A 12,159-nucleotide genomic window follows, 5' to 3' on the forward strand; every position below is an offset into this window, starting at 1 on the left:
TCTCGTTCCGATTTCCTTCTGAATCCTTCAAGCCTCTTTCAGAGGTTGTCCCAGTGGCTTTATTCAGCCCTTGCGCCTCCACCGAGGAACTGGCCACCCCATCTTTCTGTCGTGTTGATCAGATATTAATTGTAAACTCGTCACGAACACGGTGAAAATCAAGGCGTAAAATAGGCAAAACCGCAGTCTCCCTGGGGAGTTGGCGACTCAGCACGGCCCCATGGGACATGTGTACTTGCTGCCGACGGTTCCAGAACCGTGGCCCGGCCCCTCCCACCCACCACGCACGCCCCTGCTGCCCCCATCTCGTCCTCAGCCAGCCGCCGAGCTGCCATCTTACACCCCTCCTACCTCGGCTCCCTCTGCAGGGACGTGCTCCATGACCACGTCTCCCCCACGCACACACCAGCAGCCCCTGTCCCCTCCCCTGCTGCTCGTCACCGCATGCATCACACCTTCTAATAAATCAGATGATCCCCCGCCATGGAACGGAAGCCCCGTGAAGGCAGCGACTTCCGCCTCGCGGTGTCCCTGCCTAGTCCCCAGTGCCGACGGCACGCCACACGAGTGAGAGATGACACGTGCCGTGGACGGGCGGGTGGTGGCTAGAGGGAGCGCATTTGGTCCCGTGTCCAGCATGCATGTTTGCTGCATAAGTGGTGACGGTGTCCTCTGCGCAGGAAGTCACCGGCCTCCTCGTCGAAGGCTCTGCAGGGCATCTGGGGTTTGTAGAAATAATGAGTTTCTGTCCGGTGTCGGCCGTGGCCCTGTTCACGCGGGCAGCAGGGCGTTCGCTGTTGACGGTCGCGGTCCTGTCGTCCAGGTGGCCGAGCGAGCACTGTACTACTGGAATAACGAGTACATCATGAGCCTCATCAGCGACAACGCGGCGAAGATCCTGCCCATCATGTTCCCGTCCTTGTACCGCAACTCGAAGACCCACTGGAACAAGTAAGAAAGCCGGGCTGCCGCCAGCCCCGCGCGCGGGTTCGTAAGTCCGCAGGGTCCGCTCGCCCGTCAGACCGGTTACGACTGGAATCCGAGCCTGAAATAGCAGTCGAAAAGCGGGGTGTTGGTTTCTTTGTGGACTGTCGTGAAGCACAGTGCGGGTTGTGTTGGTGGCCTTCAGTCCGCATCCTCACCCCCGCTCCAGGCCCACACAGAACACGTTCGTTCGCACCCAGCGTCCCTGGCAGTGTCCCTGGCAGCGTCTCCCAGACGTCTTGTTAAGGTCCCTCCAGAGCAGAAGAAGATCTCAGGGCTCAGCCCCACGTTAGCACAGTGGCTGCCTGTTCTTGGGGGGCCCTCAAGTCCTGCCGTCACACACTCCAGTGAGACCGAGAACCACCCCGCTGTGCTCACTGCCTACAGGGCAGGTGACATAAACAGCCGCAGGAAGCTCACACGTTTGCCTCGGCCCCCCCTTGTCCTTTACGCCATGAGGGCGGACGGACCGGTTTACTCCGCAGCGGCCGCCCGAGGCCTCGGCCTTGGTATCACGCCGTCTCCCTGTGGAACGCGGAGCCGGTGCTCGTGTTATTTACATAAACGTGGGGTCAGGGCTGAGCTTTATCCATCGTCTACATTACAGTTGCTAAGACTTAAAGCAGGAGGAGCCGAGCAGAACCCTCTAGTCCTACCCCCTCGCGGCCCGACCTGCAGTCGCGAGCTGGGTGGTGGCCCCTGGCCTACAGCCCCCCGCCCTGCACACCCCTCCCACGTTCCGGGCCAGCGCCTGCCGTGCGGCTAGCTGGATCTCACCCGGCCATTTTCTTCCCCCAGAAACCGAGCGGACGTCGGCACACACCTGAGTGTTCCGTGATGCCTGATGGAGGGGGCGTAGTGTGCGGGCACGCCTCGCTGTGCGCCCTTCATGGGCGCCGCGTGTCCCACAAACCGAAGGCAGGACCCTCCTCCAGCAAAGGCATGATAGCTCGCTTTACTGCGACCCTCGCTCTACGCGCTGTGGAGCTGAACCCCTGGGCGCGCCCATGCGCAGAGCACTGGCTTTGCAGTGACCTTCACCTCGTGGTGAAGCATCGAGTCAAGTCACAGCACCAGACCGTACCCAGGGAACGGTCACCGGGGTCTCGCAGCGGTGGGACTGGAGGCGGTGCCGAGAGCCGGCAGCCGGGACCGCCCCGCAGCGGTCCGGCCGTTACCGGTCAGCTTCCCACACTCTCCTCTGTAGCGTCTGTTTTTTTACTGACCCCAGCAGGTGACAACAGGCCCCGGGGTTTAGGCACAGCTCCCGTGTGTGACGACATGATTCCCTCCCAGTGCAAAGAAAGAGATGTTCTTTTGAGTGTTGTCCAAATGTGGGTTTGGTTTTTTATTATGAAGCGAATTAAAGTGGCTGTGATTTGGGAGTTTGGCTTTGGGTCTGGGGTGTTGGCGTAACTGTGTCTCATCAGTGCCCACATTCTAGGGCTGGCCAGGCTCTGCCTGCCTCGCTGGGGTTGCCTCTGCGGCTGCATGGGTGGCAGCCGGGACTCGAGTCCCCACAAGGCTGCACTGGGCCGCAGAGCCGCTGGGCCTGTCCTGCCGGAGCCTGGAGCCGGGCTGGACACCAGACTGCTCTAGCATCATTGAAGCTGATGTCCTGTCCTCGCAAATCAGATCAAGAGGAAGCTGACATTTACGGGAAATAAAATGTTCCCGTTTTCGTTCTCTGTATAATTAAGTTTGTCTTAATTATGTGTGTTCAACGTTTTTTATTCAGTTTCCAAGTAGGGAGGCTCCTGGCCGCCGTTAGCCGGGACAGTGAGCTGCAGGGCCGGAGGCACTTGGACAAGAGTGACCCCGAAGGAGGAATTCCAGGCTGCGCGGCTGGCGTGCAGAAGCCAGCACGGGGCCCAGAAGCAGCAGCTTGTAGTGTAAAGCTTAGGAAACCTGGGGAATGTGGGACTATCGACATAGCCTGGGGAGTCCGGAGCAGAAATCGCTGTGGGCGAGGAGGAGGGGGAGACGGACGACGGCGATCCAGTGTCCCCAGTTTCAACACAGAGCTTTACTTACAGGACAATACATGGCTTGATATACAACGCGCTGAAACTGTTCATGGAGATGAACCAGAAGCTGTTTGATGACTGCACCCAGCAGTTCAAAGCAGAGAAACTGAAGTAAGTTGCTCCTTTCGGCTCCCCCTCCAGGGGTCTCTCCCTGACCCCGGGTAAACCTCTCCTGCCGGTTTACCGAAGATGGTGTTCTTCACTTGAAAGCAAATAAAACCTTTGTTATGATAACTTATTTTCAAAGAACGCGTATTTAGAGTTAGATGTTTTCTCCATTATGCTACCAGTTGAGTCATTTTTGCAAAAAGTGCGTGTATAGTCAAGAATTGAACTTTCAGGATTTCCTCGGGGACGGTAGAGGCTGTACTGTGCAGTAACTTTTCACGAGGGCCGGAGTTTGGACCACACCCCGTCAGATTTGTTCTTACAGCAGGAGACGTCACGTCACCATCGCTGTGCTCTGTGGTGACCTCCGTCACGTGGGCATTCTCTGCAGCCTCGCCCGTGTCCTGCGCAAAACCAGGGCCTCGCTCTCGCGCTGCCAGGCCTTCAGAGCCCGCATCTGTCCAGGGACAGTCCACGTGACGAGGCGCCCTGTCCCCAGGCCGTGCTAGTAATTATGTGATTAATTCATCATTAAAATCACATCTTCAGAGTCAAGTATAAACTGTTGGCAGATTTTATTCTTTCCCTGTCACTTGAAGCTGGCTAAGGTCAATACACTTGAATGAATAGAGTTCAGATTGCAGCGCGCATGACCGACGGCCAAGCTCGTCCCGTGCACTGTGTGTTCGCTTATATCCAGGCCCGGTCTTAGGTTCTGAGAACATAGCAGTGAGGAAAGCAGACCGAAACCCTTGCCTTGATGGTCGCTTCCAAAGAAAGAGACAGCAGAACACAAGGAAGTGAGCCAGAGCGTGTGGGAGGCGGTGGGCACGGCAGGGAAGGGCCGCGGGGGCCACAGGCCTCCCTTCGCCCTCGCTGCCTGGTGCGTTCCCGCGTCCACTGAGTGCCGCGTTCAGACATGAAGTACCTGAGCGCTAGGCCCTTCCGGTGGCAGACGTTCTCTCACAGAACAGCGTAGCTTTCCGAATGGGGCCTTGAAGATCAGGTAGCACGTTTCTGGATTTACCAGAAAAATCGGGTCCAGGTCACATGACTCATTAGAGAGGGACCAGGCAGGAACCCAGGCCTCCTGGCTCTGGAGACTGTCCCTTTTTCTGTCATCAGTGTTGGACGTCGGCCCTTTTGACCTGGGTTCCTTTACTCTGAGGGATAGTGTCGCTTTCACGGATACGTAGTCAAAATTATGTCCATCCTGTGAAGAAGCCACTCCTCAGGGGGAGGAAAGGGACATAAATGCTTGCCTAAGTGTTTGCAAGAACGTCAATTCTCAGACGTGTTGAAGTGTCAGCATGTTCTTTTCATCTTTTCCTCTAAGTCTGGGTCATTTTCCTCACACGTGTGTGTGGCCCCCACCGTGACCTGCGGACGGACACCAGAAAGGGGCGGGCACGTGGGGTCACATCGCGCCCCAAGTGTGTGTTCCCTCTCGCCCGTTTCTCGAATCCGATTCGTGTCCCTAACACTGATGACGTTTTACTGTTTTTCAGAGAGAAGCTAAAAATGAAAGAACGTGAAGAAGCGTGGGTTAAAATAGAAAATCTAGCCAAAGCAAACCCCCAGGTACTGAAAACAGAGCGTAACATGAAAGCGTCTAGGGTGTTTGTCACTTGAATGTATTTTAAGGTAGGCGTGCGGCTTCGTCACGGGACGGGAGAGAAATCGCGTCACTGACATTGTATATGAAAATATCTGCAATAAAAATAATGTTCAACTTTTGTACAAGTACTTATTTTGCCCCCAAAAGTTTTTACCACAGAATTGACTTTTTTTTTTTTTCCCTTGCTTTTTGAATAAGATATAAAACTTACAAATGTACTGTGGTAAAAAGAAAACCAGAATACAGCCTCTATTTCAGGCTAAGATGGTAATTTGTTTTCTCTTGCAAATGTCATAGATGCTGTAGCCCAAACTATATTTCTTTCTTTCTAATATCAAATTTTTTTAAAAAATTAGATTTTGAAATAGAGTCAGTATAAAGTTGATGTCTTCTTTCCTAAAATTGGGTTTCTGTAGGCTGAGCTTTTTATTGTTGAAAACTGACTTCTGCCACGTTAGCAACTAGCCCTGTCCCCGTCCTAGCCGGGCGGCCAGCGTGCCCCGGCAGGCGGGCACAGATGCGGTGTCTTCTGGCGAGGCCAGCCGCTGAAGCGGGGTTCCGGGCAGCACTGACTCTTGGGCTGACCTCCCAGGGCGGCCGGGACCTGGGAGTTTGAGTCGTGGTCTTTGGTCTTATGTCCGCTGGTCCCCTTGGCCGAAGCGCTGTCGCTTCGGACAGTTCTTGCTGGTTATCACAGTGTCCCTTATCGAAAATCATTTTCGTGAATCTTTGCCACACTAAGAATTCTTAGGCTTTCCCGCAGCTCCCCAGAAAAGAAAAGATTTTCCTTTATGAGAACTACTCAGCTACCAGCAAAATCCTAATAGATTCAATAAGGTGAACTGCATTATAAGCAGTCTCATTTCCTTTGATGAGAGGGGCAGATAAATAATTGTTGTCTAAGTCGGTCTGTAGGTTTTTCAGCCTCTGACATTTAATGGAAAGCGATACGTGAATACTAAAAGTGTCTATTTACCTATGTACTAACATACTGATTTGTATTTTCTTCGCTAAAACTACAGTCAGACTTAAACCACAGGGAAATGGGGTGACACTCTTACTGATGTCCTTGACCCCACCTAAAATGAATAACCAGCGTTTTTCTAACTACTTATTCCATGTTCCTACATAGAAATGCGGTTTTAAAAGGCTGCGAAACTGTGTAGTGCTTACTTTAGATAGATAGCTGTAGAATAGATTGTGTGTTGAAAGTGCAGTTAAAATATTGACAGGTGTTTCAAAACAGCGGTCCCCAGCCTTCGTGGCATCAGGGCCTGGTGCTCCTGTGAGAATCTAACGCCTGATGATCCGAGGCGGAGCTGAGGCGGTCACGCCAGCGCTGGGGAGCGGCTGCAGACACAGATGAAGCTTCGCTCGCTGGCCTCCCGCTCACCTCCTGCTATGCAGCCCGGTTCCTAACAGGCTACGGACCGGTACCAGTCTGAGGCCCGGGGGTGGGGGACCCCTGCTTTAAAGCACAGCAAAACCATACAGCCAGACAGGCATAGCGGGCGGGCCCGGCCCGACGGGTCGCACGAAGGGCCCAGCTGGGATTGTCAAAGACCCAGGCACAGCACCCTTGAGAAACACAGACGGCGCATACAAATCAGAGGGTCTGGCTTTGTTTGTTTTGCCCAGAATGTGGAAATAACCTCATGATGAGGTGCGTAAAGCTTTCCCGTCGCTAACGCAGAGTCACTGACGGGACCCGCTTCCCCCGCTGTGGCCGGCAGTCGTGCCTTCTGAGATGCGTGTCGTTCTCTCCCTCTGGTTTCCCTGCATCACATTTTCGTTCCTTCTGGCTGTTCTCTCTGTAAATGTCACGGTGACGACGTCAGTGTGGAGGGTTTGCCTGCTCTGTGTGTTCGCTGTGCTGACCTGTAACCTCTGACCTGAGCACTGTCCTGACTCCTCATCTCTGTGTGACGACCCCAGCAAACCCCTCCGCATGCTCCGGGCCGCGGTGCAGAGTCTGAAACGGAAAATACTTCATGGCTCGTCTCTCAGGGCTGGAAGTCAGGGCCTCGGTACTTGCCTATCATTCTCTCGAGAGAAAATCTTTTCTGAAGTCTAACTGCAGCTCGCCGTTTACAACAGCAAAAAGTAAATAATACCCTTTGTCTCATTTCCGTACCGAAAATGGTCGCGTTTTTGAAACTCGGCTCTACCTCACATGCGCCTTCACAGCTTCCTTTCGTAGGGTGCGTCCCCAAAAATGCAGTCTGTTCGCCGACGTGCGTCTGGGAGCGTTTCGGCCGGTTGCTCTTGTTTCTTTATAAACCAAGTGTTGCCTCTGCTCACAGACGGGAACGTGCGCCTCCCCCCGGGCCCGTGGGGGTCGGGAAAGGTGGGGCGCCCTCACGGTTCTGTCGTGTTTGTCCCAGCAGTTGTGGCAGCTCCGTGTATGATTTAATACTGAGATGCCGAAGACCCCTAACAAACACCACCGAGAGGCTGCGTAACAGTCCACCGCTTCCGTCTCCCCGACTTTGGGACAAGCTCTCGTGCGGGGCCGGGGAGACTGCAGCGCCCCGGGCGGTGCCTGTCCTCGGGAGAGGAGCTCCACGGGCGATGCGCCTTCCTTTGCCGCCCGAACCTCCCCCTCGAAGGGTTTCTGCTCCTGGCCAGGACCTCCCCCGTTGCGTGATGTTGACTTCGCTGGGAACCTCCTGTCACATCCCCGGTGACACTTTCCCTGCCCTGGGCGTAGCGGGGACCGAGGGCGCTCGCCGCACCGGGCACGGCCCGTCGGTGGATTCCATGGAAACCACTCTGTCCTTCGCCCAGTGGAGCCGTGGGCCGAAGTGTTGGTTAAGAAATGGTCCCTGGGCCAACCACGAGGGTTGCAGTTATCTGTGCTTCTGTCCAGCCCAGCGGCTCTGAGCCCCTGGAGGACGAGGCGCCGTGCCACGCCCCCGTCTCTGCGCTGAGGGATGCCAGTTGTGTGTCCCGAATCGTGGACTTTCTGGGGTCCGAGGATGAGAACGAGGCACAGTCCTCGGCTTCAAAGTGCTTCCGACCCGTGAGGGGGCAGACGGAGGCCTGGAGGGGCCGGTAGGGACAGTCAGGTGGTGGCGTGTGCCTGGTGGTGACGGGAGGGGCTACTTCACGCTCCTGAAGACAGACACATAGGAAACAGTTCAGGCGCGGGGCGGCCACGGTCCTGAGTGTCCCCGGGCCCTCAGCCCGGCAGAAGGGCTGGGCCCCGTGCAGGTGGGGCGCCTAACCAGTCTGAGTTCAGGAGGCGGGGGGAAGAGCAGGGAAGCCCGGTCACACCATGGGGGGCTGGGGGCTTGTCCCCAGAAATGCGTATAGGTGTCGAAGTGCCACGAGGAGCGCGGTGGCCCAGCTGGACTTGTGCTACAGAAAGCTCTTCGTCCCCAGCGGGGCGGCCGGGGGAGCCCCCTCGGGCAGAGCTGTGGGGACCCGGGTACCCACGGGTGGCGAAGAAACGGCGCCCAGGGCGCGGCTGCGGGGGATGAACGGCGTGTCCAAGGACGGCCTGGGCAGGTGGACGGCGCCGCGGGGCACGGCCTGAGGCCCCACAGGACGTGCGAGGCGGGCCGGGAGCTCCGGGGAGGGTGGCGGTCAGTCCACGGGCTGCTGGCCGTGGGGAAGGGGCCCTGGGACAGCTCCTTTCCCGGATGCTGGTGGGAAAGAGGCGGCGAGGGAGGCAGAGGGGGACCCTCCCTCCCGGCAGAAAGGACGCAAGCGGGACGCGGGCGGTCAGCTGGCGGCGAGTGGAGGACGTGCGGCAGGAGGGTCAGGGTGGGACGGCCAGTGTCGCCCACTGGCCGGGGCCTGGGGCCTAGCGCCCGCTCCACGGCGGGTCTGTGGCAAGGCGTGCGGAGCACTTGGAACAGCACCGGCTCACAGCAGACGCGCGTCTCTCCCGCCCCCTGCCCTCGCCCCGACGGGGGAGTGGACACTAAACACTAATAGTCACGCTGCTTCGTGTCCCTTCGCTCATGTAACTGAAGCCGTCTTATCCCCGTGTCACGAAGTCAGAGGCCAGCAGCGCACAGTGTGCCACTCGCAGCAGAGCCGGGGAGCGTGGGGAGGGAGGAGCCGCGGGAAGCTGTGGGGTCCAGGACCCCACTGTCCGGGTGCTGGACTAGCAGGCACACCGGTCCTGCCCAGCGGTGCCACCTCAGGGCGGCAGCTGTGTGGTTTGGGCAGTGTGGACAGCGGCCTGTCCACGATGGGGGACGGGGGAAGGAGCGAGGAAGGGAGATTCCAGGAGGAGGAAGGGCCGCGAGCTTGGCGGGTGGCCGAGGCTGGGCAATTGGACGTGGCGGTCTCCGGGTGAGGCAGGCCCCGCGACCAGATCCAGGGCGTGCGGCGCGTCACTCACGCGGAGCCAGGACACCACAGGCTGCAAGGCGGGTGTCACCACCTGTCCGTCAGCACCGGGGCCGGGGAGAGCGGCCGTGACCCCTGGCACGGGCCCCGCGGTCCTCACCGCAGCGGAGAGTACACAGCGTTCCGGGTTTTGGAAGCTGGCGGGCCCGGGGCCCTGGAGGCGCAGGCAGGACAGCCCCGTGGCAGAGGGCCCTGGGGGGCGTCGGTGGGAAGGCGCGCCCCTGGCCAGGAGCCCCCGGAGCCGGGCCCCGAGCGCTAACGGAGAGTGACTCCCACTTTGCATTGCAGTACGCAGTGTATAGTCAAGCGAGCACCATGAGCATCCCGGTTGCAATGGAGACAGATGGGCCCTTGTTTGAAGATGTGCTGATGCTGAGAAAGGCAGTGAACGAAGAGGCTCGCCAGGTAAACGTGTGCGAGCTCAGCGGGGGCGCGCGCCGCCGCTTCGCCTGAGACACGCGGATGAGTGTAGTGGGCGCGTGCCCGGCCGCGTGAGCTCAGGGTAAAACTTAAGCTCAGGTAAGCGTATAGGGCACATGTCACCGCACCTGCTAGGGATCGGATCCCAAGGACAACCTTGGAGGGCTGAATGTGTGCCTGGGAGATGTCTCTGTGTTCACCTTACCAGTGACGGTCCCCCCTTACCTGCTCTGTAAATGTTAGCCTGGGCAAAAGGCCACAAGCTTCGCAGTAGCGTCCTGCCGCGCGCTCTGCCCTCTGCCTTCCTTCCTCCTTCCAACTTCTGCTCTGGCCCAGCGGTCCCCCGGGTCCCCGGGGCTCCCTGCCGCAGCCGCTGCCCAGCCCCGCGGTGCAGACGCAGGGGCAGACGCGGGGACAGGCCTTGCCTCCCTCCCGAGGACCCACCCCGGGCGCCGGCTCTGGTGGGCATGCCGGGGACTGGGGCTGCAGGAGGGAATGCGCATCCGGATCTCCACTGGTCCGGTCGGACTTAGTACCAGCCCGAGACTACACGGGCCATAGGTCCCTGCCCCTGTGTGTGCTGCTTCTCCGAACACGCCCCTGCTTCGGTCCCTGTACACTAGTGTGGCCCTGGCTGCCAGACTTAAACCCCCTCTGACCAGGGTAAGAATTTCTGAAGACACCCAGCACTAAAATTCCAACACGTAAAAAGTTGGAGTGGTTAAAATTATGCTTTATGCAGATGGTTCATAAATGCTGGTGTTATTGGAGCTCAAACAGCGAGGGCTGTTTCTAATCGATTTGTTTTGAATTCAAGTAAATTGTATTGCCCACCTGATCAGACAGGACCAGGTGCACAATCTAGCTAGTGGTCCCCAACCTTCGTGGCACCAGGGACCGGTGCTCCCATGAGAATCTAATGCCTGATGACCTGAGGTGGAGCTGGGCAGTGATGCCGGCGCTGGGGAGCGGCTGCAGATACAGATGAAGCTTAGCTTGCCTGCTCATCACTCACCTCCTGCTGTGCGGCCCAGTTCCTAACAGGCCACGTGGTGCCGGTCCCCAGCCCGGGGGTTGGGGACCCCTGACTTAGACCACACAGAGTTGAAAAGGAAACTTATGGCTTACGAGCCAGTTCTTTCCCGTTAAATATTTTAGGGCTAGAAGATTGTTTTTTTTGTTTTTTTGGGTTTTTTTTGGTACATTCTTTGACTTGGTCATTAAAGCTAGGAAGAAAATAAACTATGTCCAAAGTCTAATGAACATGTTACATAATTATGTAACTTAGGGACACGTTCATGATTTAGGGCCTCCTCTGTAGGAGATCAAGAGCTTGCCCAAGGATACAAACCAAAACAGCATCCTCATGTTGAGTGAAACGGCCTTGAAAGTCAACATTAGTCTTATGTGGCACCAGGGAGACCTCCCCACTGGCCCACCACCCACTGCCTCAGGAAGGGTCGCGTCGGTGCCCTGGCTGAGCACCTGCACACCTGGTGGGGACACATTCACCTGTACGGTCAGCTACTTGCTTAGCTCCTAATAACGGCCATGTAAACGGCATGTCTTTTGGAGAACTCGTGACGTGTTCGTTTTGATGACTCGAAATCAGGTCATGTAGAGAGCTTTTTTTTTCCTGTAGTTGACATTCTTACGAAGATTATCCCCTGCCCTTACCTTTAGATTTCTGTGGGTCACAGTCTGGGGTCAGAACACTCGGTGCCCTTAAGGTATCCGTTCGCCCCGAGTTAACACAGTCTCAGTCAGAATCCCAGCAGCTTTTTTTTTTTTTTTTTTTTTAAGAAATTGACAAGCTGATTCTAAAATTTTTATGGAAATGCAGAGGACCAAAACAGTCCCAAAAAAGGATGAAGGCGGAAGGTTAACACTCCCCAGTTTCGAGACGTATCATAGGCTTCCATGCATCAGTTAACCCCACCGCCAACATCTCAGCCGACCTAGATGAAGATACTTATAGCGCAGTCTCTGAGGTATAACATTTGATGTGATAGACTCTTCTTAATTAGAAAATGCTGGAGTCACATCCCTGATATTCTCAAAATCTCTGTTAAAAAGAAGAGACCACGATTCAGGGGAAGTTGATGTGCATGATTCGGAGACCAACCGACATAAGCTAGAGCTGAAAATGAAACACTATTTCCAGGGTCTTTTTAATTTTGTTTTCAGCCCATTTTATTTTTCCAAAACAGTTATCCACTGTCCTTTTAAAACGATTCAGCGCTGGTTCAGGACGGGGCGCGTGTGGGGCAGGGAATGACAGTATTACTGGGGTACAGCCAGGGGGTACAGCTAGTGGGGCTGCTGTGGAGAATTCAGCTATAGATTTGCCTGTCAGAAGCATCATTTGGATTTCTTTTGAGAGACTCGTGTGACCCTGTATAGAACCCGCATATATAGCCCGTGTATAGTAAATGCATGTGAACGACACTCACGTCGGAGACGTTTAAAATGTTTACAATTCTCATTTTTAGCAGTCGGTCGGGAGGAAAGCCGTGTCAACCACGCAAATAAGGAAGGTGTAGAAAGACGAGAGGCGGAAGTGCAGGTATTCGCTCCTCGACCCGTGGAGCACACTGGGGACTTGTACACACAGGGAAGGAACTGACAAGCGAGCGTCGT

General features: G+C 56.2%; 1 protein-coding gene across 7 annotated transcripts in view; it reads left to right on the top strand.

Moving 5' to 3' along the window:
- Positions 1–12,159, top strand: part of PPP2R5C (protein phosphatase 2 regulatory subunit B'gamma) — a 126,773-nt gene that overhangs the window by 109,245 nt on the left and 5,369 nt on the right. For 3 of the 7 annotated variants that reach the window (XM_025041975.1, XM_006925581.3, XM_025041974.1), the window contains 4 exons: positions 824–951; positions 3,021–3,122; positions 4,628–4,700; positions 9,388–9,504. In XM_025041975.1, the coding sequence (XP_024897743.1) occupies positions 824–951; positions 3,021–3,122; positions 4,628–4,700; positions 9,388–9,504 (420 nt within the window). Of the gene's footprint in view, positions 1–823; positions 952–3,020; positions 3,123–4,627; positions 4,701–9,387; positions 9,505–12,011; positions 12,086–12,159 lie in introns of all 7 variants that reach the window. The other 4 variants (XM_025041976.1, XM_006925583.3, XM_025041972.1 and 1 more) reach the window with 3 other exon arrangements.

Source organism: Pteropus alecto, unplaced genomic scaffold (assembly GCF_000325575.1).
Source record: "Pteropus alecto unplaced genomic scaffold, ASM32557v1 scaffold8, whole genome shotgun sequence".
Lineage (NCBI taxonomy): Eukaryota > Metazoa > Chordata > Mammalia > Chiroptera > Pteropodidae > Pteropus > Pteropus alecto.